The sequence below is a fragment of the Callithrix jacchus genome, chromosome 13 (genome assembly GCF_049354715.1).
Source record: "Callithrix jacchus isolate 240 chromosome 13, calJac240_pri, whole genome shotgun sequence".
NCBI classification, from domain to species: domain Eukaryota; kingdom Metazoa; phylum Chordata; class Mammalia; order Primates; family Cebidae; genus Callithrix; species Callithrix jacchus.
The window spans coordinates 32,183,438-32,211,341 of NC_133514.1; the positions used below are offsets into that span (position 1 = coordinate 32,183,438).

Sequence of the window (27,904 nt, forward strand, 5' to 3'; positions counted from 1 at the left end):
CAGCAGCAAGACTGCAAGGATTTTTTTTTCAAATTTACTAAATGATTGAAATATTAGTTCAAATAATACACAACTTTTTTTTTGGCTTTATTAATTATAGCACAGATAAAGTGAGTAATTTAGCATTCACATTCACTTTAGTTTATAGTTATTTTGTAATAAGTTTACTAACTAATCATTTAGAATTGAGTTATTAAGAATCTAAGAATCAAGTTCTGTGTTTACCTAAGGTTAATTTTTTCATATAAAAATATAAAACATTTGCATCAAATAAAATGTAGATTGTATTTAATATGACTCAAGTCAGATGCAAATCACCTTAAAAGAGGGCACTGCTTGAATTACAGCTTGGTATGCCATTAAATATAATGGGTCTTGGAAAAAATGAGTCAAACAAGAAATGGTGATTAACAAACCAAATCACACAGTTACCTAGTGACCCAAAAACTCCCTTAAAGAGGACTACAAGTTTAATAATGCTTGAAGAACAATAATGCAAACTAAACTTAGTTACTTTAAATCTTATAGGCTTCTTCATTCTAAGTAAATTTAATATAATAATTGATACATTAGGTAAATATTTATGAAATAAAGGCTCAGAACTTGGGGAATTTTCAGGCTGGAATTCATTGTACTATATACAAGTTCCTGGCTGGGCATGGTGGCTCACACCTGCGATCCCAGCACTTTGGAAGCCTAAGGCAGATCACCTGAGGTCAGGAGTTTGAGACCAGCCTGTCCAACATGGTGAAACCTCATCTCTACTAAAAATACAAAATTAGTGGGGTGTGGTGGTGGGTGCCTGTAATCCCAGCTATTCAGGAGGCTGAAGCAGGAGAATCACTTGAACCTGGGAGGCAAAGATTGCAGTGAGCTAAGATCGCACCACTGCACTCCAGCCTGGGCAACAAGAGCAAAACTCTGTCTCAAAAATAAATAAATAAATAAATAATAAAATAAAGGTTCCTACTGGCAAAATATTAGTGTCCAGCTTAGGTTAGAAACTACAAATCGAGGGGAGGTTAAGTTCTGGCATCATATGCTCTGAGGAATGCGTGGCATCAAATAAACCACTGTGATTTCGGGGTGATATGGTGAACAATGAGGAAAGATCCTAAAAAGTGAGGGGAGCACTGAAAACAAAAAAGGTAACTGCCTGGAACATTACTGAATCAGCTGCAACACAACCCCTTCACTAAATCTTTTCAACTCAAGGAATATTTTTTCCCCCAGAAAATATTTCTAACTTTATAATGGAAATCAAAGGAAAAATAAGATTCAATAATACCAATATGTTGCAGCAGATCACTAAAAAAATCTGAATTATTCCAGATTATGGAATTATTCAAAATGGTTCAATACAAATAGCATTTGTCTGAAAAACTCATAAGGTTGCATTGATATAAATTGTTAAATTCACAAAATGAAGACTTACTTATCATTTTCTAAGAGTCACGATCAATCAGTTTTTGTGCTAGTTCTAATATAATTTAGGCCAAGAAAAGATAGATTTTATTTTTTTTTCCTTATGCAAGATCATAAGCAGCATACTCATAATTACAGCATTTTTGGTTATTTAGATGTATATTGCTTAGCAAACTTTCAGCTTTTTTTGATTTCTTAAAAAATTTTAATAATGAGCAAGAGAAATGTTTCAAAACAAAAACTTTTAAAGACTAAGGTTTAAAAAATGTATTTCTCGGGTTGAGTATTTTCTTACTGCCAAAGATTTTGAAAATAACATTTGAAACTACAGGCACTACATCTTGGCCGGGTATAGTGGCTCATGCCTATAATCCCAGCACTTTGGGAGGCTGAGGTGGGAGAAATACTTGAGCTCAGGACTTTAACACCAGCCAGGGCAACATAAAGAGATGCTGTCTCTACAAAAATAAAAAATCAGCCAGTTCCTTTGCAGAAACATACATTTCTATTTTTTACCTAGTTTCTCCGAAATTGTGTTTCTAATAAAGCTGTTTAAAGCTAAACAGTTTTATACGGAATAAGCAAAGTTTATTTTGTAAACATTAATCTGTCAATTCCAGAAAAACTTCCAATCTACTACATAAGTTGTAGTGTTATGCTAAAACAGTCCTAGAATGTACATAGGAAAAAGCCAAGGAAATTCTAGGATTTAAGCCTAATTACCTTGGTAACTCTCACCTTAAACCTTCAACAAACAAATAAAATAACAAACCAGCCAGGAAGCATAAAGTGAGTTCCATAGGTCTCAAGAGGAATAAAGGCTTACCTCACCCTGTAAATCATCTGAAAAGCTTCCAGGATAAAATACCTTCACTCAAAGATTATAAGCATATCTTATCTCAATAGAAGAACAATTGCTTTGTAATTGTAAATCTTTTTGCATGTGAGAATTCTAATACAAGAGATAAGGTTTATACTTGGTGAGCTAAATAGCAATAACTGTAAACCCATTACCGATGGGAGGAGGGTTAAGAAAATATCTTGCTTATTTAAAGAAAAGGGTGAGAAGAAAGTGTAATGGTAGTTGCCGGGGTTTGGGGAGAGAGGAACATGGGAAGTTACTTAATGAATATAGCTTTTCAGTTTTGCAGGACCAAAAAGCTATGGAGATTGGTTGCATGACAAGGTGAATATACTTAACGCTACTGAACACATTACTGAACACTTAGAAATGGTTAAGATGGTAAATTTTATGCTACGCATTTTTTTTTTACCACAATTGAAAACAACAACAACAACAACAACAAAACACCATCATCAGAAGTGAGGCATTCAAAGATTGACTAAGGCTATTTTTTTCTACTGATAAACGATAGCTTTATACTGTACATATATTAAAATAAAGAGGTTGAGAAATGTCATTTGAGATGTAAAGGGTCAACTTTTGAGACTGAAAGACCAGTCGCTTAGCTCCAAAGACTCTGAATGTTTGGTTGTGAAATCCAGAGAGTATGAAACCAGTGGACTGATGTCAAGTAAGACCAGACAGACTTAGAACTTGAGTCTAGGAGTGTGTGAGAAACTGGCATTTCCAGTAATCACTGCCCAGAAAGCTAGCCAATATGATAGTATACAAAATTTTAGATTAAACACCTGGATTTATGCATTTAGCCTTTCTGTGTTTAAAGCGAGCCCTGGTCAGGTGTAGTGGCTCATGCCTGTAATCCAGCACTTTGGGAGGCTGCGGTGGGAGAAATACTTGAGCCCAGGACTTTCACCAGCTAGGGCAACATAAAGAGATGCTATCTTTACAAAAAATAAAAAATTAGCCAGTTGTGGTGGCATGTGCCTGTGGTCCCAGCTACTTGGGAAGCTGAGGTGGGAGGACTGCTTGTGCCTGCGAAGTCAAGCCTGCAGTGAGCTGTGATTGGGCCACTGCACTCCAGCCTGGGTGACAGAACAAGACCCTTTCTCAAAATCAAACAAACATACAAACAAAGAAACAAGGCCGAGTGCGGTAGCTCATACCTGTAATTCCAGCACTTTGGGAGGCCAAGGTGGGTGGATCACTTGAGGCTAGGAGTTTGAAACCAGCCTGGCCAATATGGCAAGACCCTGTCTCTACCAAATATAAAAAAATTAGCCAGGCGTGGTGGCATATTCCTGTAGTCTCAGCTACTCAGGAGGCTGAGGCATGAGAATCACTTGAACCTGGGAGGCAGAGGTTGCAATGAGCTGAGATCACATCCCTGCACTCCAGCCTGGGCAACAGAGTGACACTGTCTTAAAAATAAATAAATAAATAGATAAATAAATAAACAAATAAAATAGAGCCCTGGATACTACTTATTAATATTATAAGCAAAAATATCATCATCTCATGGTGTCATGACTGACGGTATTTAAAACTTAAGCACTTTCTGTTGGAAAAGATGATATGGAAGAAAGAATGCAAGTCTAAGGTTCACAGTCTAAGTCAATGACAACAGTGGCTTCCAGACCACTTATATCAGAATGAGTAAGACAATGAAAAATGCCAATTTCAGAACCCCTCTCTGAACCAATCAAATCAGAGTCTCTGGGGATGGGGACCAAACCTACATTTTTATTTAATACACTCTGCACACTAATGTTTGAGAATCACTGGACTAAACTTTCAAGGGTGAAACTGCTGTCATTTTAATGGAGGTTAGAACTCATTAAAAGCAAATGCAGAGTTTAATGCTTAAGAGTATACTTGATGACATCATCACGGCCATCACTCTTGCTCCTCAAGGGGCATAGTGGAGATTCTCTGCTCTTTTAAATGAGGGATGATTAAAAGAAAACAAAAGAGATTCAAATAATCTCTTTCACGTATTAGAAGAGACACATTCCAGGTGAGTCATATGGTAGTTTGTGCTGCAACTGCCAGCTAACTGGCTAAGCTTGACATTTTCAGAGGTACAATGAGAACTTTTATGGCTCTAAAGCAGGAATTACGAATAGCAAATATTTGGCATGAATGCTGTTTTTTCCCCTCTCTCTGTACATAAGAACAGCATTTTAGGGCAGCCAATCAAGTGTAGATACAAGCGAAATAAAACCAATTTGCCACTTCCTCTCCAGGAACAAGGAAAAGGTGAATAGGATTGAGATCTCTTTCAAAATTTTTTTATATGTAAAAAATTGTATATATATGCACGTGCAATATATATGCTTAATATATATTATACATACTCTATAAGAGACTTTATATATCTATTTTACATAGTATATATATATATAGAGAGAGAGAGAGAGAGGGAGAGTGTAATATTTATGTGGAGTAGTAAATTTGCTTAGCCAAATATTTAGAAATGTGCAGTATAGTTTATAGATATTGGTGTAATAACATTTAAGCTTACTCAGATCTCTCCATAAAGCCACTTTTTGCCCACTTGAAATCTGGAAATGTTACAGTATCACAAGAAAGCACAGATGATTAGAAGAGTAACAAGGAAAAAGTGGACACTACAGGGAGAATCGAGTTTCATATGAATTCATAAGGTCCTGAATTTAGATATCATTGCATTTGTAGCAATAATGAACCTACTTGAAAACTTGTTGCCTAAAACAAAAAATTTAAGATGAAATTAGCAAACGATATTGCTTCTTTCCACCTTAATTAGCAGTCCAAGAACAAATGGAGATATTATAGATGCTTCAATCTTTAAACAAAATTTAATCTGAATTTTTATAGAAAAAATTTGATAATATCCAATAATTTGGTTTTCCAATTTACCCTACTGTCTCTTATGTCTTTCTAAATAAATCTATAGCAGGTACTTTTGAAATAGCACTATAAATACTAAATGTATTCCTTCATATAATCCTTTTTGAAAAAAGATTAAAAGGGAAATTTGTTTTGAAAATTATAAAAGGTAGACTTAATTTTGCAGAATAAATTTCATAAATACGATTTAACTAGTCATTTAATTAATAAAGCTCATGAAAATTTAAAACCTAGTTCTTACATTGTTTTGTGATAACAAAGGATGGGAAGAACATTTTTTTTCTTTATATGTTTTCACAATAATATTTGAAAATTTGAAATCACACTTCTTTATCCAAACTGGTAAATTAACAGAAGGCCTGAAGGCAAAAGTTCCAATGATTATTCTCAACAAATTCTGAATCCCTCAGAGCAGAGAAGAATCTTTGAGCCATAATGTTTCACCTTTTCTAATTTATTAATTCCCTTTATGCATCCCACATTCAGTGCCTGTCTAGTCTCTGTCTTAAGTAATTCCAGGAACAGAGAAGTCACACAATCCTTGAAGTTTGCCCTAATGTTGAGCTGAACTCTACTATAAATCTATTCTGTCTGAAGCCTACTCAAAGTATAATTCTAACATTTAATTTTTTAAATCTAAAATTTATCTTGTGGCTATGATACAAACGAATAGAGAATTAAAAAAAAGTTACACTGCCTATAATAATCCATTTGAGTTTGTGACTATCTCTGTTATGTCAGCAGTTAGTTAATCATTTTCACAATTAGGAACTCATTCAGTGTTCTGGAGTGCTAATCATTCAAAGGTAGTAGCTGTTAAGAGAAGTCAATGAACTTGCAGAACTGCCAAATGTCTATGTATGAATTAATTTAATACTTCAATAAGATGCAATCCGCTAGAATGACAGCATTAAGGTTTATATATAGAGATATTATATACATTTAGATATTATATGGTTTTATTAATTTTGACCAACATATTAATTATAGTACAGAATCTCTATAAGGTAGGCAAGCATAGAATAAATTATTTAAAAATATGTTATAGAAAATGGAATCGATGAGTGTTCAGAAGAAACATCTTTATTTAATTTATATACATATATATATATATATATATTATTATTTTTTTTTGAGAGGGAGTCTTGTTCTGTCACCCAAGCTGGAGTGCAGTAGCTCTAGGCTCACTGCAAACTCCATCTCCTGGGTTCAAGTGATTCTCCTACCTTAGCCTCCTAAGTAGCTGGGATTACAGGTGCTTGTCACCATGCCTGATTAATCTTTGTATTTTAGTAGAGATGGGGTTTCACTGTGTAGGTCAAGCTGGTTTTGAACTCCTGACCTCAAATGATCCGCCTGCCTCGGCCTCCCAAAGTGCTGGGATTACAGGCGTGAACCACCACACCTACCAACATCTCTAATTTTAAAGCAATGGGTTCAATTGTTAATCTAAAGAAAAATATTGTAGGCCGGTGCGGTGGCTCATGCCTGTAATCCCAGCATTTTGGGAGGCCAAGGTGGGCAGATCACCTGAGGTCAGGAGTTCCAGACCAGCCTGGCCAACATGATGAAACCCCGTTTCTACTAAGAATACAAAAATTAGCCCTGTGTGGTGGCACACACCTGTAATCCCAGCTACTTGGGAGGCTGGGGCTGGAGAATGGCTTGAACCAGGGAGACGGAGATTGCAGTGAGTAGAGATTGAGTCACTGCACTCCATCCTGGGCATCAGAGTTAAGACTCTGTCTTAAAAAAAAAAAAAGGACTGTAAACACACTACAGTATATATAGTTCCTCCATTCTATATGTACAGAGAAGATACAGAAAGATGGTATAAATAGTGTATGTTTTTAAAAGAAATTAGTATGTTTCTCGCCATTTATATGTCTTAAGAGATAATTAGCATTTTCAGCTCAGGCCTTTAAATTCTGTTTACTTGGTGTATTCTAGTAATTATGAACCATTTGAGCTACATGATGTATGTCACAAAATGGAAAACTAAGGGACTAAATATAAGGTCCTTCAAGACCTTATATTTAATAGTCATTAAAGTCGTATTAATAATTCTTAGAGAATTGTCCACTTTTCTTTACCAACATTTATATAACATAATTATATAATAAATTAAAAATATGCATCAGCCTCCATATATTAGAAAGCTAAGCTTTTCACGTGAGGCTTCATAACTGTTAATTCCCATCAGATTTCTCTCAAGATAGCAATTGAAAAATGACAGGGAATCATAAAGGTTATTAAAAAGGGAAGAAAATAATTTTTTACAAAACTCTGGTCAACAAGTTGTTTGTTTGGCCGGGCGCGGTGGCTCACGTCTGTAATCCCAGCACTTTGGGAGGCTGAGGCGGGTGGATCACGAGGTCAAGAGATCGAGACACCATCCTGGTCAACAAGGTGAAACCCCGTCTCCACTAAAAATACAAAAAATTAGCTGGGCATGGTGGCACGTGCCTGTAATCCCAGCTACTCAGGAGGCTGAGGCAGGAGAATTGGCTGAACCCAGGAGGCGGAGGTTGCGGTGAGCCGAGATCGCGCCACTGCACTCCAGCCTGGGTAACAAGAGCGAAACTCCATCTCAATGAAAAAAAAAAAAAAGTTGCTTGTTTGAAGATTTGTAAGCTTCTCAAGGCAGAAGAAAGAGTAGCTATCAGAGTCTTCCTTCTATCCAGATACTCTAGTTGTTTTGACTGAGGTTTTCCTTCATTATCTTTTGTAGCTAAGGTAAAATCTCATCAGCCGAGAACAGTGGTTCTTCAAGTGGGGTCCCCCTAGATCAGCAGCACCCACTCTTCTTGGGACTGTTAGAAATGCATATTCTTGGACTTCTCCCCGCCTCACCAGTCCTATTGAGCAGAAACTCTGAGCTGGGGCCAGCACTCTGTGGTTTAACAAACCATCGAGGTGATTTGTATTCACACTGAAGTTTGAAAATCAGGGCCCTATAGTAACAGGAAAAAATATATATGTGTAAATGGAGCAATTATCCATTTATTCTACTGGAGTTAAGAGAAAGAGGAGGAAATTTGGTAATTAAATATTAAAATGAGTGGAATGACATAGGGAGGAGTAGGGCAGGAAAAGTTCTAAGACATCAGTAAGACGGCAGAAAATAGTTGTAAGAAATCAAAAAACTTCCAACAATATTGTTAAGATTTATTCTGAAACTAAGATAACATAACCAGTTGTTTTTGGTTCATGCAAATGAAAGTAGACCCACGGTGAATAGTAATTTTTCTCCTCTCTGCCCTTAGGGATGGAACTAGGAAGCTCTTCTACATTCTTTTGATCTGATCTCTTTAACAAATTATGACATTTATCGGAAATAGTTTATCAGAATTAGAGATTTTATCTGGAAACTAAAGATCAAATAACTTGTATTTATTAGCATCAATTTTAACCAACTGAATCCTCAAATAAGCAAAAGTGAAGATTGTGAGACTAGTCCCACACATAGGGGGATGGTTTTGGATGAAATAATTCCCAGAAAGCTGAGGCAGATATATAGTGGTGTCTGGGGGTAGATTGTGCTTTATTAGAGTTGGAAGAATCAGTTTCAGAGGAAGTCTGAAAGGCAGTTTGGCCTAACTGAATGGGCACAGTCTTTGGCTTTGATGTAAATTTTGGTTCAAATACATTCGTTCTGAAATTCTGAACCAGTTTATAAACTTCTGGAAAATTATATGAAAATAGGGATAAGGTTGTTGTAAGGATTAGGAATAGTAGCTATAAAAAGCCCAGCTATGTCTAATACACAGTGGGTGGTCAATAATAGTTATTAGTACTAATAAATCTTAATTGACTCTTCCTTTTCTTACCACCTTCTCTTTGAAAATGGTCATGGTGAAACTTCTCTAGAGACCGAGTCATTTCTTTTTTAATTTTTCTTTTTTTTTTGAGATGGCATCTTACTCCATGACCCAGACAGGAGTACAGTGGTGCCACCTCAGTTCACTGCAACCTCCGTCTCTTGGGTTCAGGCGATTTTCCTGCCTCAGCCTTCCAAGTAGCTGGGATTACAGGAGTGTGAACCTTGCCCAGCTAAGTTTTGTATTTTTAGTAGAGACGGGGTTGTATCATGTTGGTTAGGCTGGCCTTGAACTCCTGACCTCAAGTGATTTGCCTTAGCCTCCCAAAGTGCTGTGATTACAAGTGTGAGCCGCCATGCCCAGCCCAAATTCATTTCTGAAATTACCTGTCAATCATGCTAGTCAAAAATATTTTCTAAAGATGCACTGTGTATTGAAAAGTTGAAGTAACTGATCTTTCAGATTATGTCATCCCAAGTGCAATCTGTTTTCTATGCATCTTAAACTGTTGTATAGAAACATGGCAAGAGTGTGGAGCATAGTTCAGTGAAGAAGTAGTCCTTCTTTCTTAGAGTCTATAGATCTAGCTCACAAGGCAATTTCTAAAATTTCAAAGAGCAGCTCTGGTTTTTATTGTGTTTCATTTGTCATCTGAACAAATAAATAGGATGGAGCGGGTCCATGTGATAGTGAAAGAAATTAATGCCCTTACCCACTTCCAACAGGGTACAGTGTACAGGAGGGAAGAAGGAAAGAGGATGATAATGAATGGAATTTTAGAATTCTATTTTTACAACTGATTATAAAATGAGATATCCTTTTTGGAGCATTTACTAAGCAGCAAAATATTTTGTTCTATTGAAATTCTAGACTGACAAATCATTGGAATAAATCACATTGCTTGTTTGAAGAACCTAGAAATAAAATACAGCAGTCACTGAAGTAAATTAGCAACTGATAAGAAATGTGAATGTAGGTGTCTGTATATATCCTTATTCTTACTCTTACATTATTTTCTTATGGTTCTGTTGTTTTATTTTGCTGGGTAATTTTGGCACGTAGGTGAGTTCTTTTGGTAAAGCTGCTTAGAATGTCTGATGGGAAGCTGAGGGAAGTTTCTACAAAATGGCAAGGGTAAAGAACTGCCCAGCTAAACTATTCTCTCAAATCCCACTTAGATTTCAAACACCACTGAAAAAGAAGCAATCAATAATCTACAATGTATCTGCTATTTTGAGGAGAGGGAGGAGAAAAGAGAGAAAACGTTTTCTAACAGCCAATTCATTCTATAGAATTTGTTGAAAACAGACCAACCAAATTGCCATTTGTGCCCCCAGGGCAAAGATTAGTTATCATATGGAATGTTTCTTATGTGCACAGAAACTTTTGAAATTAGCAAAATACACATGCATATGCATTTCAAAATACACTTAGGTTACTCTTAAATGCAGTCTTTGATAAACAAATAGGCACCAAAAGTGAGGTATAGAGAGAAATGTGTCACTCTTTTTAAATTCTCTCCACCGGCAGAGGAGGGGGCACTGCATACTTGAGGACTGGGGTGCTCAAATGCCTGTCAGACAAAAACCTTGTGTGCTGCTTTTCCTCTCTTTCAATCATCAATCTTTGACATTTCTTAAGGCTAAGAAACCCCCCAAACCATTAGATGTTTAATCTTTGCATACCCTAGTAGTTGCAGGTCCTCTAAAACAGAACCATACTGTTCACAGGTCAGTATCCTTTCTGATGGTCTTTGTCACACATCATTATTTCTCACATAGAATATCTGATAGGACCACTACCATGACAGCTGCAGTATTATTTGACAAGGTGATTTATAGCTATTTTAGGAACAATGGCATTTCAGGAAGTGATATTAATCTCTAAAATTCCTTTGCCATGCAGAATATAAAAAATGATTACAGAATGTGCAGAAACAAGCAATGCTCCCTCCTTCCAAATAATGAGATATTGGAAATTATGAAGACATGGGAGATAATCAATATTTAAAAACATTTCTTTAAAAAAAGTAAAGTTTAGGATAGTTATGTAGTTAGTGTACAACAACTTGGTCTTAATAAGGACTAGAAACAAAATTTTATTTTGTGTGGCTAAAGAAATACATACATTTTATAAAACTGACATTTTTGCATTGTTCTGTTAGGTATCATCACAGGTTGCTGCATAATTAGAGTTGTTTTTAATGTAAACAGAGAAACTCACACTTTCCAACTCTGGTATTATCCATCTACTTTTCCTTTCACAGTCCACTGACACAGAATTTTAGGCGTTTAGAGTAGGAGGGAACCTTAGCTTGCAGCACAATATTCTTCATTTGTCACATGAGAAAATCATCCAACAGAAGTTGAATGATTTACTCAGGGTCAGGCCATACCTTGGCAGAATTAGGTCTTATTATTCTTTCTCAAATGCTCTTTTAAAGGTTAAATAGACATTGAGTTTTGAGAATGATTTATTTCTCTTAGATGGATTTCGTTATGGACAAGCAAAATAATCAGCCACTATCTTTCTCTTTTCTATTTCTTCTTTTCTATTTGCTGCCTTTAGGCAGCAACCTCATCAAATCCACAACAAAATCCTGAAGATTTCTGTTAACCAACAGAATCATTTTCTTTAAGAAAAATAAAACACTAAATATTTTTTGAATACAAAAGTTTCCGATAAAAAAAATCCTGGCTTTAATCAGATCAAATAAGACAATCAGATTTATACAATTATTTTGATAAAGACAAAAAAAAAAAACCAACATAAGCCTTTTTTCCCCACTCTTACACTTTGAGCAACTCTTTTAAATACTACAAACATGTTTCATTAGGGACTGTTTTTCCCTTTCCCTAGGAAAATGAAAACAGAATAGAACAATTTTTTTCGCAGAAATTAAGCGTAAGAGGGTAAAATGTGAAGACCGAGAACTGCTACTTAATCAGAAATAAGTTAATAATATTAAATACGAAACTATATATTCCATTTAAATGAGTTTTTTTTTCTTCATATTCATATCACAAAGTAACTTCACTATAGCAGCACTAATTCATTATGTTTTTATTTACTGGTGGATGTCACTGGCCTCAATAAAAATATGTAACTTTTCATAAGAAGTATTCAAAAGAATCACAAAGTTTGAAAAATATAATTTACCAGAAAGCACCAACTTGGGAAATTCTTCAATTAAGGATGGGAAATTATTAATATTTTTAGCTTAAATTTAAGCAAAATTCATACCTAAAGATGAATTTTTAATGAATTTTATAATGAGTTACTCAGCATGAAAATAAAAGCAGCAAATTCTTTTATGCTTTTAAAAATATGTTTAAGAGGATCTTATCTTTTAACAACAGCTCTCTCATTTTATAAACAGGACATTATGATACCAAGTATGGAGTTATTATTCTAAAATTTAAAGCAGTGCTTTACATTTTTAAACGTTATGACATGTTCATAAAATTCACAGATAGCAATTCATTGAAAAATTCTTCCTCATCCCACATTTTTAAAGATATTTACAATTGCACTGGATCTTTTACTCTGGTTGCTTTAATTCATAATTAGATAGTATCTTTCAAGACTCAAGTGTGGGATCTTTCATTTTTCAGATAATTTTTTCTTGGTGGTCAATAGAAAAGTGATCTCAAAATGCACTCTTGATGGGAATGAAAAGAGAATTATGATTTTTGGGGAGGGGTGCTCAGAAAACTGTTAAAGCAGCTTTGTTTATATTTATAGGAAGAGTAATAATGCTAACTTCATTAAAACATTATATTGACCATTTTATATTCTTCCAGCAGAGAGTGGAGACAGTTTAGTTGTACTTGTAACCTCATAGCGCCCCAATTTTTACTCATTGCCCAAATCATCCTAGCACCGTTGGTCCCAAGGACTTCTGACACACTCTTGGCCCTTCAATGAAAAATCAATGCTTTAAACAATCGGGTCTAGAGTAACCTATTTGCTTGGATTTGATGAGGTTGCTAAATGAATGTTATACCTTTCTCAGAAAGATAAAGGCTTCATGCTAATAAAATATTTCAACAGAATTATAGCATACCCTTTTACCATAGTTCTAATACGCATTTGCTCATATAATGACAAGGTCTTTGGATGAAGATAATAGTAACAGAATTAGTAAAAACTGACTAAAAGTGATACTTTATTAAAGCCTTTAAATATGGGCATTTTTCATTATAGAACACCATTTGCTGACGATAACACTTGGTTAAATTATTGAATATCCTGCCACTCCTGACTGCATTACTTCAGAAAAAAGACCAATATATTTGTGAGGGGAATATAGGAAGGCAAGATGGCTAGAAGGGAAGGGAAACTAGTAGGATAAACTGAATATTTGTGTATTTAAAATACACATATATTTGCATTTTAAGTAACTACCAGTGGGAGTAATTCAAATTTCCTCGATATTTCCTTGGTATAATAATATATTTCAAATTAGGTGATATATTAACTAGCTCAAGTATGATATCTAGGTAAAAAAAGTCACTTAAAATGACAGATCTAAAATTGAACCTACTAGGTACAAGATAGTATATATGTTTTCATCTGTATGGTTTAAAAAGAATATATATATACATACACATGTTTTATATGCAGAGTAACTCTAAAACGATACACAAGAAATTGATAACATTGGTTGCTACTTTTCACCCTCTACCCATCTGTACTGTTTCCATTTTGTACTATATGTATGTTTTTCCCTATTCAAAAATATTGATTAAAATCTCATTACCAAAATAAATTTAAATGATTTAAAATAGCATGTCAAATTAATAACAACTACTGATTTTTTCCATTATACATGAAAATATATACTTATACATATATTATTTTTCTAAGCTCTACCTACTAAATTTGGGTATATTTTCTTTATGACATAGTTACTGTGATCTTAGAACCCAATTTTCACATGACATTAAGTTGGGGAAAACACATTCTCCCTGAACGTCATTGCTACAGTATGGTGGACTATTGGTTTTCTCAACAGAACGTTAACATACTTATTCTCTTTCTCTGATGGGCTAGCCATTAGCCACCATTTCTCTTGGAAATTCAAGAAAACTTTAAGGAAATTTCAGAAAGATATTAAGACCCTTTTCAGGCAGTGATAAGTATTATACCTGTATTATTCTGTAGGCATAGAATCAATGTTAACTTCTCTTTGTATGTTGTCAAAGATGTTTGGTGTTTTAGTAAAGAGAGACTTCAAACTAAGTGGTGACTAAGCAAAGCCCTTACATAAAGCTTTAAATAGGATTTCATAAATAGTTCCAATGAAAAACATTTGGAGATAAGCAGGAAAAAAAAGCTCACGCTTATGAAAATTATTTTCAGAAAACCACTTAAAATTCAAATTAAGTCCTATCATTTAAATATTAAAATATACCATAAACCCAAATTTAAAGGAATGATAATACATACATCAGCTTTCAATGGTAGCTGCTTATTAAAAATGAGCATCTGAGGGTGTATTCCAATTTCATCCTCTTCAAATTGTGCAGCTCAGATAAATGTTTATTTTAAGGAAAATATTTGCAAAATTACAATATAAATACATGATTATATTAAGATAGGAGGACTATATAATGTATTCTTATCTACAGATATAAAATTAATGCAGTAAATATAGCACACTCTTGATGAATTGTTAGTACACAGTGTTTCTCAGTAAAGTATTATTAAGCAACAGTTATCCAGTTTTCACATGTACATCTTAGGAAATTTTTAAGATGGAAGGATACACTAAATCCCCCAACACCCTTTTTAGTTGGAGCAGGTTAGTACTTCCGTGAATTTTGAGATATCATATTTGTGTTAGTGACTGTTCATAGGTTCCTTGCATTTTCTTAACTTGAAACTTTCTTTAGTCTGAGTGTTCTTTAAATAATGCTATATCAGCTAACCACACTTTTAATTCGAGTATAATATTATGTACTGCATTTTTATTCATTACTTAAACACATATCAACAAGGAAACAATGAGTGAAGGTAATTTTTGTATGGACAAACTCCCCAAATTAACTTTCAGGGCATTATGGGGAATCTCAACTAATATAGTCTCAATTGTAATAAAAATTTGGGTTGGAATTAGTATTTTATTTATTATAGTACTTAAGACATCAAATGTGAACTCTACTTTAAATTCTTTGTTAAATATACTGGGATTTGTTTCAAAAGCATCTTCTACTCTTCTCCATTACACTGATTTAATGGAAACCTGTTACTACAACAGTTCCAACACAAACATATGCATGCAAGAGATCACCCTATAGATTCTAACTACATAGTTATTGAAACACATCCCACCTGTCAAGTGGCATAAATGTACATCTTCTATATACAAAAGGTAAAGTGCATTATTAAATTAGTGAACTGACAGATTGTCTGCCTGGACCATACAGCTTTCAAATAGACAAATGTGAAATTCTCCTATTAGAACCAATTATTTCAAAAGGTTCCAACTAGCTTTTTCCACCCTGTCATTTATTTTTTTGGCCATGCTCTTTAGTGCAAATAAGCTTGTGTTTGACTCAAGTTTCAGGGACATGGCAGTTTGGGGCTTTAACAAGGAAAATTATAAAATGTAGCAGAACTTTAATATCTTTATAATACATTGCATCTTTTGCATATAAGCAACAGATTAGTGCTGCTTTCAGTTGCTAGGAGCACACTGCCAACTATCAAGAGGAACCCGTTTCCAAATTTTATACTATTAGCTTATATTACTACAGTTTTGAGCCTGTACCACATTATGCTAGGATTATTATGTGCAAACATCATCAGTGTTTTAGAATTATACAGTGAACTAGTACTTTTGGTTACTAACTTTCATGCTCATTTTTTAACTTCTAGCTTCCAGTTGCCTTAAGAGTTTAATGTCTTTAAGGCAGGGATTCTGTTATTTTGAAGGATACCAAGTACCCTTGCAGCTCCATGTATGTTACAAATGACAATAAATAAAATGCATATTGCACAGATAAGAATAGTAGCTTATTTTATAAGATACATGGCAATATATGTCCTAAGACCAGAGTTTTGAACTGGATCATATTTAATTATGGCTAATGAGTTCTTGGGAATTTTAAGTATCAAAAATCATAGCATCATCTCATTTTTCAATGAGTATGAAAAAATGAAACAAAAGGACTGGCAGAAGGCTTAATAATTTGAGTGTATTCAATTGCCAGTATATATGCATCTATTTAATCTGCAGCTTTGAGATTGTGAAAACTCTGAAGTATACATACAAGGTAGAAAATTTGGCTGCTTAACTAATTCTTTACTTAAATAATTAATGGAAAAGTAAATTTAATAATGTTTATATACAGTGAGTTAAAGATATTTATCTTTAAGTCTGACATGGTATTGAATGTATGTATACATACATATATATGTATATGTGTATATACATATATACGTGTGTATATATATATGTATATATATATATATAGACACATACTCAAATCTTATCAGACCCAAAAGGAATAAGGAAGTCATTGAGAACTAATGGATATAAATTTTAGAAAGGAAGACTTTAAGAGAGAGTATACACTCATAGCAATAGCGATAGGAACAATCGAATACTAGAATATTCACAGCTCCAGTTTGCCAAAATCTGACAGGTTGATTATTATTAATAGGCACTATGATGGGCAGCAATAACAATCAGTAGTACAGTAATTCAAGTGCACATCACTCCTTCATAGACCAAAAACTACTTTTTTAGCAAGCCTACATAGTTATTTTACAGTTAGGACTGTTTAAAAATCCTTGCTACTTTTAGAGTCTCAACACCCACCATGTGCTATTAACTCTAGTACTAACATTATCTCCTAACCTTCAGTTGTTCCATAGTGATCCAGATGGTCCACAAATATAATGAACTAATGGGATTCCTTCAGGCTACTAGAGGAAGTGTGAAATACAATCTGCAAACCAACACCAGTATATATGTCAGGGTTACTGATTGCTTGTTTTAAGTAACATAAACCAATGAAATTAATTTTCTTAATTTATACCATCAAGTTTTCTTAGTGACTTCACATAAATGTACTGGGGGGCAAACCTCTGGAAGAAAAAAAACTGCTGATATAATTTTAAATTACATTTGGCATATAAAAGAAGAGCTACATTCTGATTTGAATCCCTGCAGCCAGCTCTCATCAATGAGAGTGATATTTGGGGGATGAAATCAGTGTCAGGCTCTTAAATATGATTAGATGGACTAATTGTGTGGGAGGTGACTAAAGCCAAGATAAAAGACAATAACTTCATTCAGAAGAAAATAATAGCTGAATAGATGAAATTTCAGTCAGTTAATACAAGATGGGTTGGTACACATATAACACTATATCCACTTGTTTAAAAAATTGCTTAGGTGTTGAAAACTTGCTGTGGCACTTCCTGGAAAGTAATTTTTAATACAGGTAAATGGGTGAGTCTTGTGTAAAGTCAGAAAGAGCACCTTGGAAAATGCCTGAATTTTCCTTTCAAATATATTTATAACCAATCTTCAAATAATATTTTTCTCAGATTGGTAATTTGTATTCTAAATTCTTTTTAGAAAAAAAAATCCCCACCCCCTCTGGAATTAAAACACCTGTGAAATTCAGGTTTATATTGGAAGTGTTGACATGGTTTTAAGGGTAGCAACTGCAAAAGTGCTACTAAAATATATTATTACAGGTATATTTTTACATCAGTTAATTGGTGCACCAACCCTTTTGAAATAGTGTTAAAGAAGAAGCATAAAGTATAACACCTTGAGTCCATGATATATTTTGGGGAAGAAACTGCTCACAATCTTCAAATTAGCATGAAAAGCTAAAACACCGGGATTTCCAAAGCAAAGCCATTGGATGAAGCCTCCCACTCAATGTGACATAAAAGTAATTCCTGAAACTTTGGAAAGTCAATAAAAATACGTAAAACAATAAGTAGAGGTAAAGAAGGGATTGTAATTAAACTTAGAATAACCAATTAAAACTCTCCCATGGCTTTGATATGGCAACTATAAAATTTACCATAAAGTTTGAAATTATAGAATACTATAGTAACTCTTAAGAAATACTATGACACTGTATTTTTAAGGTTTACTTAGATAATAAGATTTGATCCTTTGATGGTATATTCAGTTATCCAATAGACACTATATGTCTACTTGTACTTTTATAAATAAATATATTTATATATACTTGAGGTCAATTTGTGTTTCTGTGGTAACTGCCCTACAGATAAGCTTAGCAGCTTTTAATGAAATAGGATTGAAATACTTTTTGGGGAATTTGTTAACTAGAAAGTCACACTTCCATTGAAGTATATGTACCTTTTCTCAGGATTATGTCATAGTGCAATGTAAATCTTAGTTACGGTATTTAGAATGTCAGAATGTCACATTTTGTGCTGATTTGCATACTTCAATAGTCTGGAGCAGTTGAAGCAGCTAAACTATTTAGCTCTGGGAAGGTTGGAATTCCCATAAGAATTATAGTGATATCTATGTGTAACATAACATGAGAATCAGACTTCTTGAAGTATCAACTACTAGAGGTATTACTAATAACAAAGGGCCAAAAAAGAGGAAAAACTTCTTCAAATGATAATGGATCAGTACTTTTAGCCAATTTGTGATTTAAAATTTTGCCTGATGGAGTTCAATTTCACTCTAGTCGAGGCATTCTTGTTCTTCACCACTGGCCTTTCTGCCATCCATTCTCTTTTCTTTATGGCTGTTGCAAATTTTCCTCATCTCTTCTTCATACTTGATAAAATTCTCCCCAAACCTTGTCCAAGCTTTGAATGGAACAGTAATAGTATTACGGTAAGGTGGTCTCACCTCACTTACCTTCAGGAAAATTCCATATTTATTAGAGCCCACATCAAAGTAGAACCTTTTATTGTCCACTCTGAAAGAAGTCCCCTCTGGGAGTTCAAGTGGGTCATCGTCTCCACCTCTTCGTTCTTCTATGTCGCCTTCGCCATAGTCTTCAATCAGCTGAACCAAGGCATCACGAAACTCAATCATTCCTTGTGCTGGGAGGACAATAGTCTGTTCTTGGCCCAAACTGTGGCCAAAATAACCTATCATGCCAGTCCCCCGCATCATGGTTTGTCTAATCCGTAGGAAGCGACCCCGCTGATTTTCCTTTAGGTCTAGGTAATATTTCCTATTGTCCCTCTCGATATAGTCTGTTTTCAGGACACTGTGAGGATGCTCTTCGGACCCCACCGAGACCGGTGGGGAGGGTGCCGAGTGCTTCTGTCTCCTCCTGGAGCCTTGCTCTTTGCTGTGGCCATGCTCTTGCCGGTGGCCTTTCAGGCCCAGGTGGGCATAGTGCTCGATGAAGTCCCCTAGACAGTCCTTCAGCTCCGCTGCCACAGACAGGGAGAGGGTCAGTTTACTCTTTCTGATGTTGTCCTGCCGGCCTCTACCTATCCAGACTTCGGCTATCTTTAGGAAGCGGCCCCGTGAGCTTTGCTTCACGTCTAGGTAAAACCTCTTTTTCTGGATGTCCACTCGTTTGGAGGCCAGCTCCTGGATTTCGGCTGCGCCCCCGGCCTGATTAGGGGTGGCTGAGGCCGCGTAGTGGGGGTAGTGGGAGTGCTGGGCCTGGGGATACAGTCTACTCTTGCTTAGGCCAGAGCCCCCTACATTCTTGCCTCCGCGGCCACGGCCGCCGCCGCCTCCCCTTCGCCTGGCTCTTTCCATCTTCAGCTGCAAGTGACAAACAGACACACGGGGTGGGGTGGGGGAGGGGTGTTGAGAACAATCGCAGACGCCCCTCGGCCGGGCCGCCCCCGCCGCCGCCCGGGACCCCCACGTCTGGCCCGGCTCCCCGGCGCCGCAGCGCGGGGCTCCAGCCCCTGCCGGACGGTTGGCGGCGGCGGCTCCAGCTCTGCCCGCGCTTCCCACATCCCTCTGTCGCCCTCGGGCCCGCACCCGCACGCCGCCGCCGCCCGCCCAGCGCTCCGCTGCTCCCGGTCCCCAGCCGGCGGGCACTCACATCATCGCTGCCTTCACTGCCGCCGCCGATGCCCTTCACGACCACCGCCGCCGCCGCCAGCTCTCGGCCCTTCTGCGGCAGCCGCCGCCCCCCGCCTCCTCCCCCGCCGCCGCCACTCGCACTGCCCCCCGCCGGAGCAGCCGGGCAGGGGCATCGCCCGCGGCGCCCACCGCCGCCGCCCCTCCTGCGGCCGCTGCGGGGGCCGCCGCCTGGCTTCGGACACCTGCCCCACACCCGCCGGGAGGGGAGGGGAGGGGAGGCGGGGAGAGCGACGGCGAGGGGCGGGCGGTGGACCCCGCCTCCCCCGGCACAGCCAGCTGAGGGGAAGAAGAGGGTCTCCGCTCTTCTTCAGTGCGCACCCTGACGGAAGCCTGGCGCGTGGGGTGCAGCGGGAGTGCGAGGGGACTGAACAGATACGAAGATGGGAACGAGGACCGGGTGGCGGGAGTGTTCTCACTTCTCCGGATTCCGCCGGGATGCGGGACTCTGGCGGCCCAGCGGCACCTGCAAGGAGACTACACTTCCCGAGGGGCTTAGCGGCAGCGAGGGCCTCTGCCCATGCGCACCGCGACGTGCCGGGCGGGGCTAGATGGGCTGTGATGAGAGGGCTGCAGCGCCGCGCTGAAGGCGAGCCGGGCCGGGGCGGGGAAAGGGGTGGGGTCGGAGCGGGGGCGGGGCCGGAGCCGGAGGGGCGGGGCGGCCCGGTCTCCCGGCGCTGATGTGTACTGTGTGCGCCGGAGACGCGCAGGCTTGTACTCTGCAGCGCGGGAATAAACTTTGGTGAATTGGTGTCTATCTTGGATGCCTGGGTTGCAGGTCCTGCTTGTGGTGGAGCTCCACAGTCATCCGGCTGAAGGAGAAGACCTGTTGGACTGGCTCTTCTCAGGGTAACTTGTCTTCCCACTCTCGTTTTCCAGCTCCGTGCACGGGGTATATATCGTGCTAGGCTTCTGAGACGTAGAGGTGCTTAGGCCCGCGGAGCAGGCCCCTGGGTTGTTTGGGAGATTCCAGAAAAACGGACATTCTCCCTTTCCCTTCCCCCCCTGGAGCAGCCAGGAAAGGGGTCTCTCGGATTTTCCACCATTCAAAAAGTCCTTCCCCCACTCCCGGCCCCAGCCTGATGTTTACCTTGCGCGCTCAGGATTGCTCTCTTCCAGTACGGCCTTTATTATGGGAGATACTGAGCCACTCCATGTCTGCACAGCAAAATCGAGGGAGATAACCTGCAGTCTATTATTTAGCAAGTGATGATGGATTTTTTTGAGTTCAAATCACTCAGTCGCTAATGGATTTTTTTTTCGTTTTTTTTTTTTTTTTTCCTGGTTGAATCTCAGTTGTTTGGCTAGGTTTGATATGAAAAATACTACTCCCTATTGAAGAAGATAATATAATTCTTAGGTTGCTAATATAGGGGTCTGTATGTCGGAGTACTTCAGGCTTGTATGGTTTGGTACATTTCTTTCTAGGGGTGGGAGATTGGGATAAGTAGGACAGTTCAGATATTGATGTCATTGAATAGTGGTGTTGACCTAAGAGGAAGAGGCTGGGCCACGAAATTGTAATTTAAACAGTTTACTTGAGCTAAAATGAGTACAGCTGCCCAGGACTCACTTCCCAGTTGCCTTGCAGAGTGCTCCTTCAGTCTTAGTTACAAGCAGGATTTTAAGGGCGAAGGGAGGGAGTGGGCTGAGACAAAGTTGGCCAGGAATTATTATTGGTTTACAGAGATACCATTGCTTAGTCATTGGCTGTACACTGTAACTCATAGGATATGAGTTATCGTGTCCAGAATATGGCCTTTTATGGCTACTTGATGTCAGTCTAGAGCCCACATAGCAGGTAGACTTCAAGAGATAATTATCCTGCTCAAGGAGGGAGTGAGATGGGACTGTCTTTTCATTCTAATGCCTCTCTGGGCCTGATAATTTAAAGGGCCTTGCATTCTTCAGATAAACATTTATTTTCTTCTATTTTTTTCACACAGTGATCTCCCTTTATTAATCCAACAAATGTATAGTAAGGACTGCTCCAGGCACTAGAGATAACCAACAATGAACAAAACAGACAAACATCTCTCTGCTTTTGGAGCTTACATCTTAGGGGAAGGAGACAAAAAGTGAAATATATAGGATGACAAAGTGGAAATTGAGAATGGAAAGGAAAGAGAGATGAAGAATGGGTGTGTGTGGTGGCTGAGGGGCTATAGGGAGCTGCAGTTTTACAGTAGGTGGTCTGGGAAGACTTCACTGAGAAGGAAATTTTTGAGTCCAGAGCTCAAGGAAGTGAGAGAACTTACCTTGAGGTTCTCTGGAGGAGAAGAAAGTACAAAGGCCCTGGGGAACCTACCTCCTTATATTCAGAGAGGAAAACTTAAGAGGCCTAGTCAGCTGGAGGAGAGCAGAGAGAAGGTCAGAGGTCAGGCCAGAAAGGGAAGCCAGGCAGAATGTGTAGGACTTATGGACTATTTTGAAAACTGAGGCTTTCATTCTGAGGAAGATGGGAAGCTGTTGGAGAGTTGTTAGGGAAACATGATCTGAATTATGTTTCTAGAAAATTGTGATAAAATATAAAATTTGCCATCTTAACCATTTTTAAGTGTTCTATTTAGTGACATTAATTATACTCATGCTGTGAAATCATCACCACCACTGTTTTCTTATTCTACCATTGTCTTGATGTTGACACCACCACTCTAACGACTTCAAACAGAAACTGTAACTTTTAAGCAATAACTCCCCATTGCCTCATCCACCCAGCTCTTAGTGACTTCAAATGCACATTCTTCCTCTACAAATTTGCCTATTCTAGATATTCTATGTAAGTGGAATCATAAAATATTTGACTTTTTGTATGTGGCAAATTCCACTCAGCATTTTTTTTAAAACAGCTTAATTGAGATATAATTCATATATCATACAATTCACCCATTTAAAGTGTACAATACAATGGTTTTTAGTTTGTCTTCAGAGTTGTACAGCCTTTATCACAATCACCTTTAGGACTTTTTTATCACCCAACAAAGAAACTCCATAACCATTAGTACTCAACCACACCCTCTTTCCCAGGCAATCACTTACCCTTTTTTGTCTCTATATAGTTATCAAACCTGATAACATTCCTTCTATCTAACTGTATTTTTGTACTCATTAACAGCATCTTTTGGCTGGGCGCTGTGGCTCACGCCTATAATCCCAGCACTTTGGGAGGCCGAGGCGGGTGGATCACGAGGTCAAGAGATCAAGACCATCCTGGTCAACAAGGTGAAACCCCGTCTCTACTAAAAATACAAAAATTAGCTGGGCATGGTGGTGTGCGCCTGTAGTCCCAGCTACTCGGGAGGCTGAGGCAGGAGAATTGCTTGAACCCAGGAGGCAGAGGTTGCGGTGAGCCGAGATCGTGCCATTGCACTCCAGTCTAGGTAACAACAGCGAAAACCCATCTCAAAAAAAAAAAAAGAAAAAACAAAAACAAAAAAACAACATCTTTTCATTCCTACCACCTATCCATCCCAGCTTTTGCTTTTGAGATCATATCCAAAAAATCATTGCCCAGACCAGTGGTCCGCAACCTTTTTGGCACCAAGGACTGGTATCATCGAAGACAATTTTTCCATCCACAGGAGGGAGGGGATGGTTTCAGGTTGATTCAAGCTCATTGCATTTATTGTGTAATTTATATTATTATTACATTGTAATATATAATGGTATAATTATACAGTTCACCATAATGTAGAATCAGTGGGAGCCCTGAGCTTGTTTCCTGAAACTTGAGGGTCCTATCTAGAAGTGATGGAAGACAGTGACAGATCATAAGGCATTAGATTCTCCTAAGGAGCATGCAGCCTGCATCCCTTTCATGTGCAGTTCACAACAGGGTTTGTGTTTCTTGAGAATCTAATGCTTGCTTGCCTGATGCTCACCTCCTGCTTTGTGGCCTGGTTCCTAACAGGCCATGGACTGGTACTCATATGTGGCTCAGGGGTTGGGAACCTCTAGCCCAGACCAATGTTAGGGAACTTTTCCTCCATGTTTTCTTCAAGTGATTTCATGGTTTTGGGTCTTACGTTTAAGTCTTTAATCCATTTTGAGTTTTATATGTGGTGAGAGATAATTGAAACTATTTTCATTCTTCTGCGTATGGTTATCCTGTTTTCCAACACCATTTATTGAAGAGTCTGACCTTTCCCCATTGTGTATTCTTGGCTTTTTTGTCAAAAATCAGTTGGCTATAAATGCGTGGTTGTATTTCTTGGCTCTCTATTCTGTTCTGTTACCTGTGTGTCTCTTTTTATGCCAGTACTGTGCTATTTTGATTACCAGAGTTTATTGTATTTTGAAGTTAGGCAATCTAGCTTTGTTCTTTTAGCTCAAGTTGCTTTGGGTATTCAGCATCTTTTGTGAGGAGCATGTTTTCAAGTTTCACCCATGTTGTGACATGTATCATAACTTGATTTCTTTTTATGGCTGAATAATATTCCACTTTATACTATTTTATTTATTCATTTGTTGATGGATACTTAGGTTGTTTCCACCTTTTTTCTATTGTGAATAATGCTGCTATTAACATTGGCATACAAGAATCTGTTTGGGTCCCTGTTTTCAATTCTTTTGGGAATATACCTACAAGTGGACATACGGTAAGCTTTTGGTTTAGCTTTTTAAGGAACTGCTAAAACTATTTTTCCATGAGAGCAGTGTACAAGTGTTCCAGTTCTCCATATGCTCACCAAAACTTAATTTCCTTTTTTAAAATGTATAGCTATTCTAGTAGGTGGTGGGAAGTGATATCTTAGTGTGGTTTTGTTTTGTATTTCTTTTTTTTTGAGACGGAGTTTCACTCTTGTTACCCAGGCTGGAGTGCAATGGCGCCATCTCGGCACACCGCAACCTCCACCTCCTGGGTTCAGGCAATTCTCCTGCCTCAGCCTCCTGAGTAGCTGGGATTACAGGCACGCGCCATCGTGCCCAGCTAATTTTTTGTATTTTTATTAGAGACGGGGTTTCACCATGTTGACCAAGATGGTCTCGATCTCTTGACCTCGTGATCCACCCGCCTCGGCCTCCCAAAGTGCTGGGATTACAGGCATGAGCCACTGCGCCCGGCCCTGTTTTGTATTTCTTTAATGACAAATGATGTTGAGCATCTTTTCTGTTGTATTGTAGATGATCTTTATATATTCTGAATATTAAACCTTTATTGGATATATGATTTGCAAATAATTTCTCCCATTTTATGGGTTTTCTCCACTCTTTGATATTGGTCTTTGATTCACAAAGGTTTTAAATTTTTATAGAGTTCAGTTTATCCATTTTTTTCTGTGCTTTTGGTGTCATATCTAAGAATTTTTTCCCAAATCCAAGGCCATGAAAATTTTCTGCTATGTTTTCTTTTCATTGTTTTATAGTTTTAGTTTTTCTTTTGGAGTTTTGAGTTAATCCTTATATATTATTTTGATACATTTTGAGTTTTTTTGCTATATGGTGTGAGATAGGGGTCCAACTTTACTCTTTTACATGTGGATATCCAGTTGTCCCATCACCATCTGTTGAAAAGTTTATTCTTTCCCCACTTAGTGAACTGGCTTCCTTGTCAAAAATCACCTGGTTGTAAAACTGTGGATTTACTTCTGGAATCTCAATTTGATTCCATTTTATTTATATTTGTTTGTCTTTATGCCTGTACCACACTCTTTTGATTTCTGTAGCTTTGTAGGAAGTTTAGAAGTTGGGAAACATGAGTCCTCCAACCTTATTCTTCTTTTTCAAGATTACTTTGGCTTTTTGGGGTCCCTTGCAATTCTGATGAATTTGAGGATCACCTTTTCCATTTCTGCAGAAAAGGCTTTTGGACTTTGGGTAGGGATGCATTAAATCTGTAGATAACTTTGGGTAGTATTGACATCTTAACCATATTAAGTCTTTCTGTGCATGAACATGGGATATCTTAACATTTGCTGGTGTTTTCTTTAATTTCTTTCAGCAGCATTCTGTAGTTTTTCAGCATACTTGTTTTTTGTCTCATTGGTTAAATTTATTCATCGGTATTTTATTCTTTTATTTGCTATTGTAAATGCAGTTACTTTCTTAGTTTCCTTTCAAATTGTTCATTTCTGGTGTATAACAACAGCTGATATTTCAATGTTGATGTTGTACTCTGAAACTTTGTTGACTTTATTAGATCTAGTAGCTTTCTTTGAGATTTTTATATAGGATTATGTCACCTGTATATACAGATAGTTTTACTTCTTCCTTTCCATTATTGATGCCTTATATTTCTTTTCCATGTCTAATTTCTCTGGCTAGAACTTTCAATACAACATCGAAAAGCAGTGGTGAAAGTGGATATCCTTGTCTTACTTCCTGTTTTAGGTGGACAGCTTTCAGTCTTTTACCATTAAGTATGATGTTAGCTATGCGTTTTCATAAATGCCTTTTATCATGTTGAGGAAATACCTTTTTATTCCTAGTTTTCTAAGTGTTTTTATCATGAAAGGGCATTAGATTTTGTTATATGCTTTGTGTCAATTGAGATGATCATATGGTGTTTTTCCTTCCTTATCTTAATGTGATGTGTTATATCAATTAATTTTCTTATGTTGAACCACCCTTGCCTTTCTGGGGTAAATCTCAGTCACTTATGTTATATAGTCCTTATAATTGAGTTATCTTGTAACTGAATTATTCTGCTACTGTTTTAAGCATAGACCATAGAGAAAAGCAGGTAAAATGTAATAATGACTTGAACCAGTGTAACATGGCTTGGAGCAGTGGAAGTGGTGAGAAAAGGTAGAATTTTGGCTTTGTTTTGAAGATAGAACCAACAGTATTTGCTGACAGATTAGAGGCAGAATGTAAAAGGAAGAGATGAGTCAGGATGAATCCAGGCTTTTGGCATGAGTAACCAGAAAGATGAGGTTACTTACTAAGATGGGAAATACTCAGAAGGAGCAGTTTAGGGAAACTTTGTATCTATTGAGTGGAATATGTATGCCAATTAGAGATTCAAATATCCAGTAAATAATTGGCTATCAAAGTTTGAAGTTAAGAGGAATGGTCTAGGCTGTTCATGTAACTTTGGAAGTCATTAGTGTATAACAGCTAATTTAAAAGCCAGCAGACTGGATGTGCTCTCTCAGGGAGTGATTGCAGAGGGAAAAAGAACAGATTTGTGACTTTAATCCTGGAATATTTTGATATTTAGAGATTGGGGAGGTAGAAAGGAGCAACAAAGTATACTGAAAGGGGATTGTTACTGATATAGATGAAGACTCAAGAATTATCACAGAAGCCTAATAATACTGTGTTTCAAGAAAATGGGTGTGATTAAATATGTCACTTATTGACAGTGCATTGACTCAAATGAGAGTTGAGAATTGGCTGTAGGGTTTGACAACATAAAGGTCATTGGAAATCTTGACATGAGCCCTGTTGGTGGAATGGAGTGGTTGGAATGGCTTTAAGAGAGGATCAAAGGAATGGAAACACAGATGCTAGTATAGGTGACTCTTTTGAGTAGTTTTCTACAAAAGGGAAAATAATAATGGAGCAGTTAGCCAAGAGTTGAGTTTTTTTTCTCTTTTTTTTTTTTTTGAGACAGAGTTTCATTCTTGTTACTCAGGCTGGAGTGCAATGGCGCGGTCTCGGCTCATCGCAACCTCCGCCTCCTGGGTTCAGGCAATTTTCCTGCCTCAGCCTCCTGAGTAGCTGGGATTACAGGCATGTGCCACCATGCCCAGCTAATTTTTTTGTATTTTTAGTAGAGACGGGGTTTCACCATGTTGACCAAGATGGTCTCGATCTCTTGACCTCATGATCCACCCGCCTCGGCCTCCCAAAGTGCTGGGATTACAGGCGTGAGCCACAGCACCCGGC

At 37.7% G+C, this 27,904-nt stretch overlaps 2 protein-coding genes across 29 annotated transcripts in view; one reads left to right on the forward strand and one right to left on the reverse strand.

Moving 5' to 3' along the window:
- Positions 1-20,272, reverse strand: part of PURG (purine rich element binding protein G) — a 36,949-nt gene extending 16,677 nt beyond the window's left edge. Inside the window, exons 1-3 of one of the 3 annotated variants that reach the window (XM_078347463.1) lie at positions 20,034-20,272; positions 18,875-19,744; positions 16,770-16,958 (exon numbers count right to left, since the gene is read on the reverse strand). In XM_078347463.1, coding sequence (XP_078203589.1) covers positions 16,914-16,958; positions 18,875-19,738 — 909 coding nt within the window. In that variant the 5' untranslated portion in view covers positions 19,739-19,744; positions 20,034-20,272 and the 3' untranslated portion in view covers positions 16,770-16,913. Of the gene's footprint in view, positions 1-16,769; positions 16,959-17,783; positions 19,745-20,033 lie in introns of those variants that run through there. The other 2 variants (XM_002756927.6, XM_078347462.1) reach the window with 2 other exon arrangements.
- Positions 20,273-20,747: 475 nt separating this feature from the next.
- The window catches only part of WRN (WRN RecQ like helicase), a 151,298-nt gene continuing 144,141 nt past the window's right edge, over positions 20,748-27,904 (forward strand). For 24 of the 26 annotated variants that reach the window (XR_013525612.1, XR_013525615.1, XR_013525608.1 and 21 more), the window contains exon 1: positions 20,748-20,920. Coding sequence is in view for 2 of the 26 variants with exons in the window: in XM_078347457.1 (XP_078203583.1) it covers positions 20,835-20,920 (86 nt within the window). In the remaining 24 variants the exon portion in view is untranslated. Of the gene's footprint in view, positions 20,921-23,186; positions 23,294-27,904 lie in introns of all 26 variants that reach the window. The other 2 variants (XM_078347446.1, XM_078347447.1) reach the window with 1 other exon arrangement.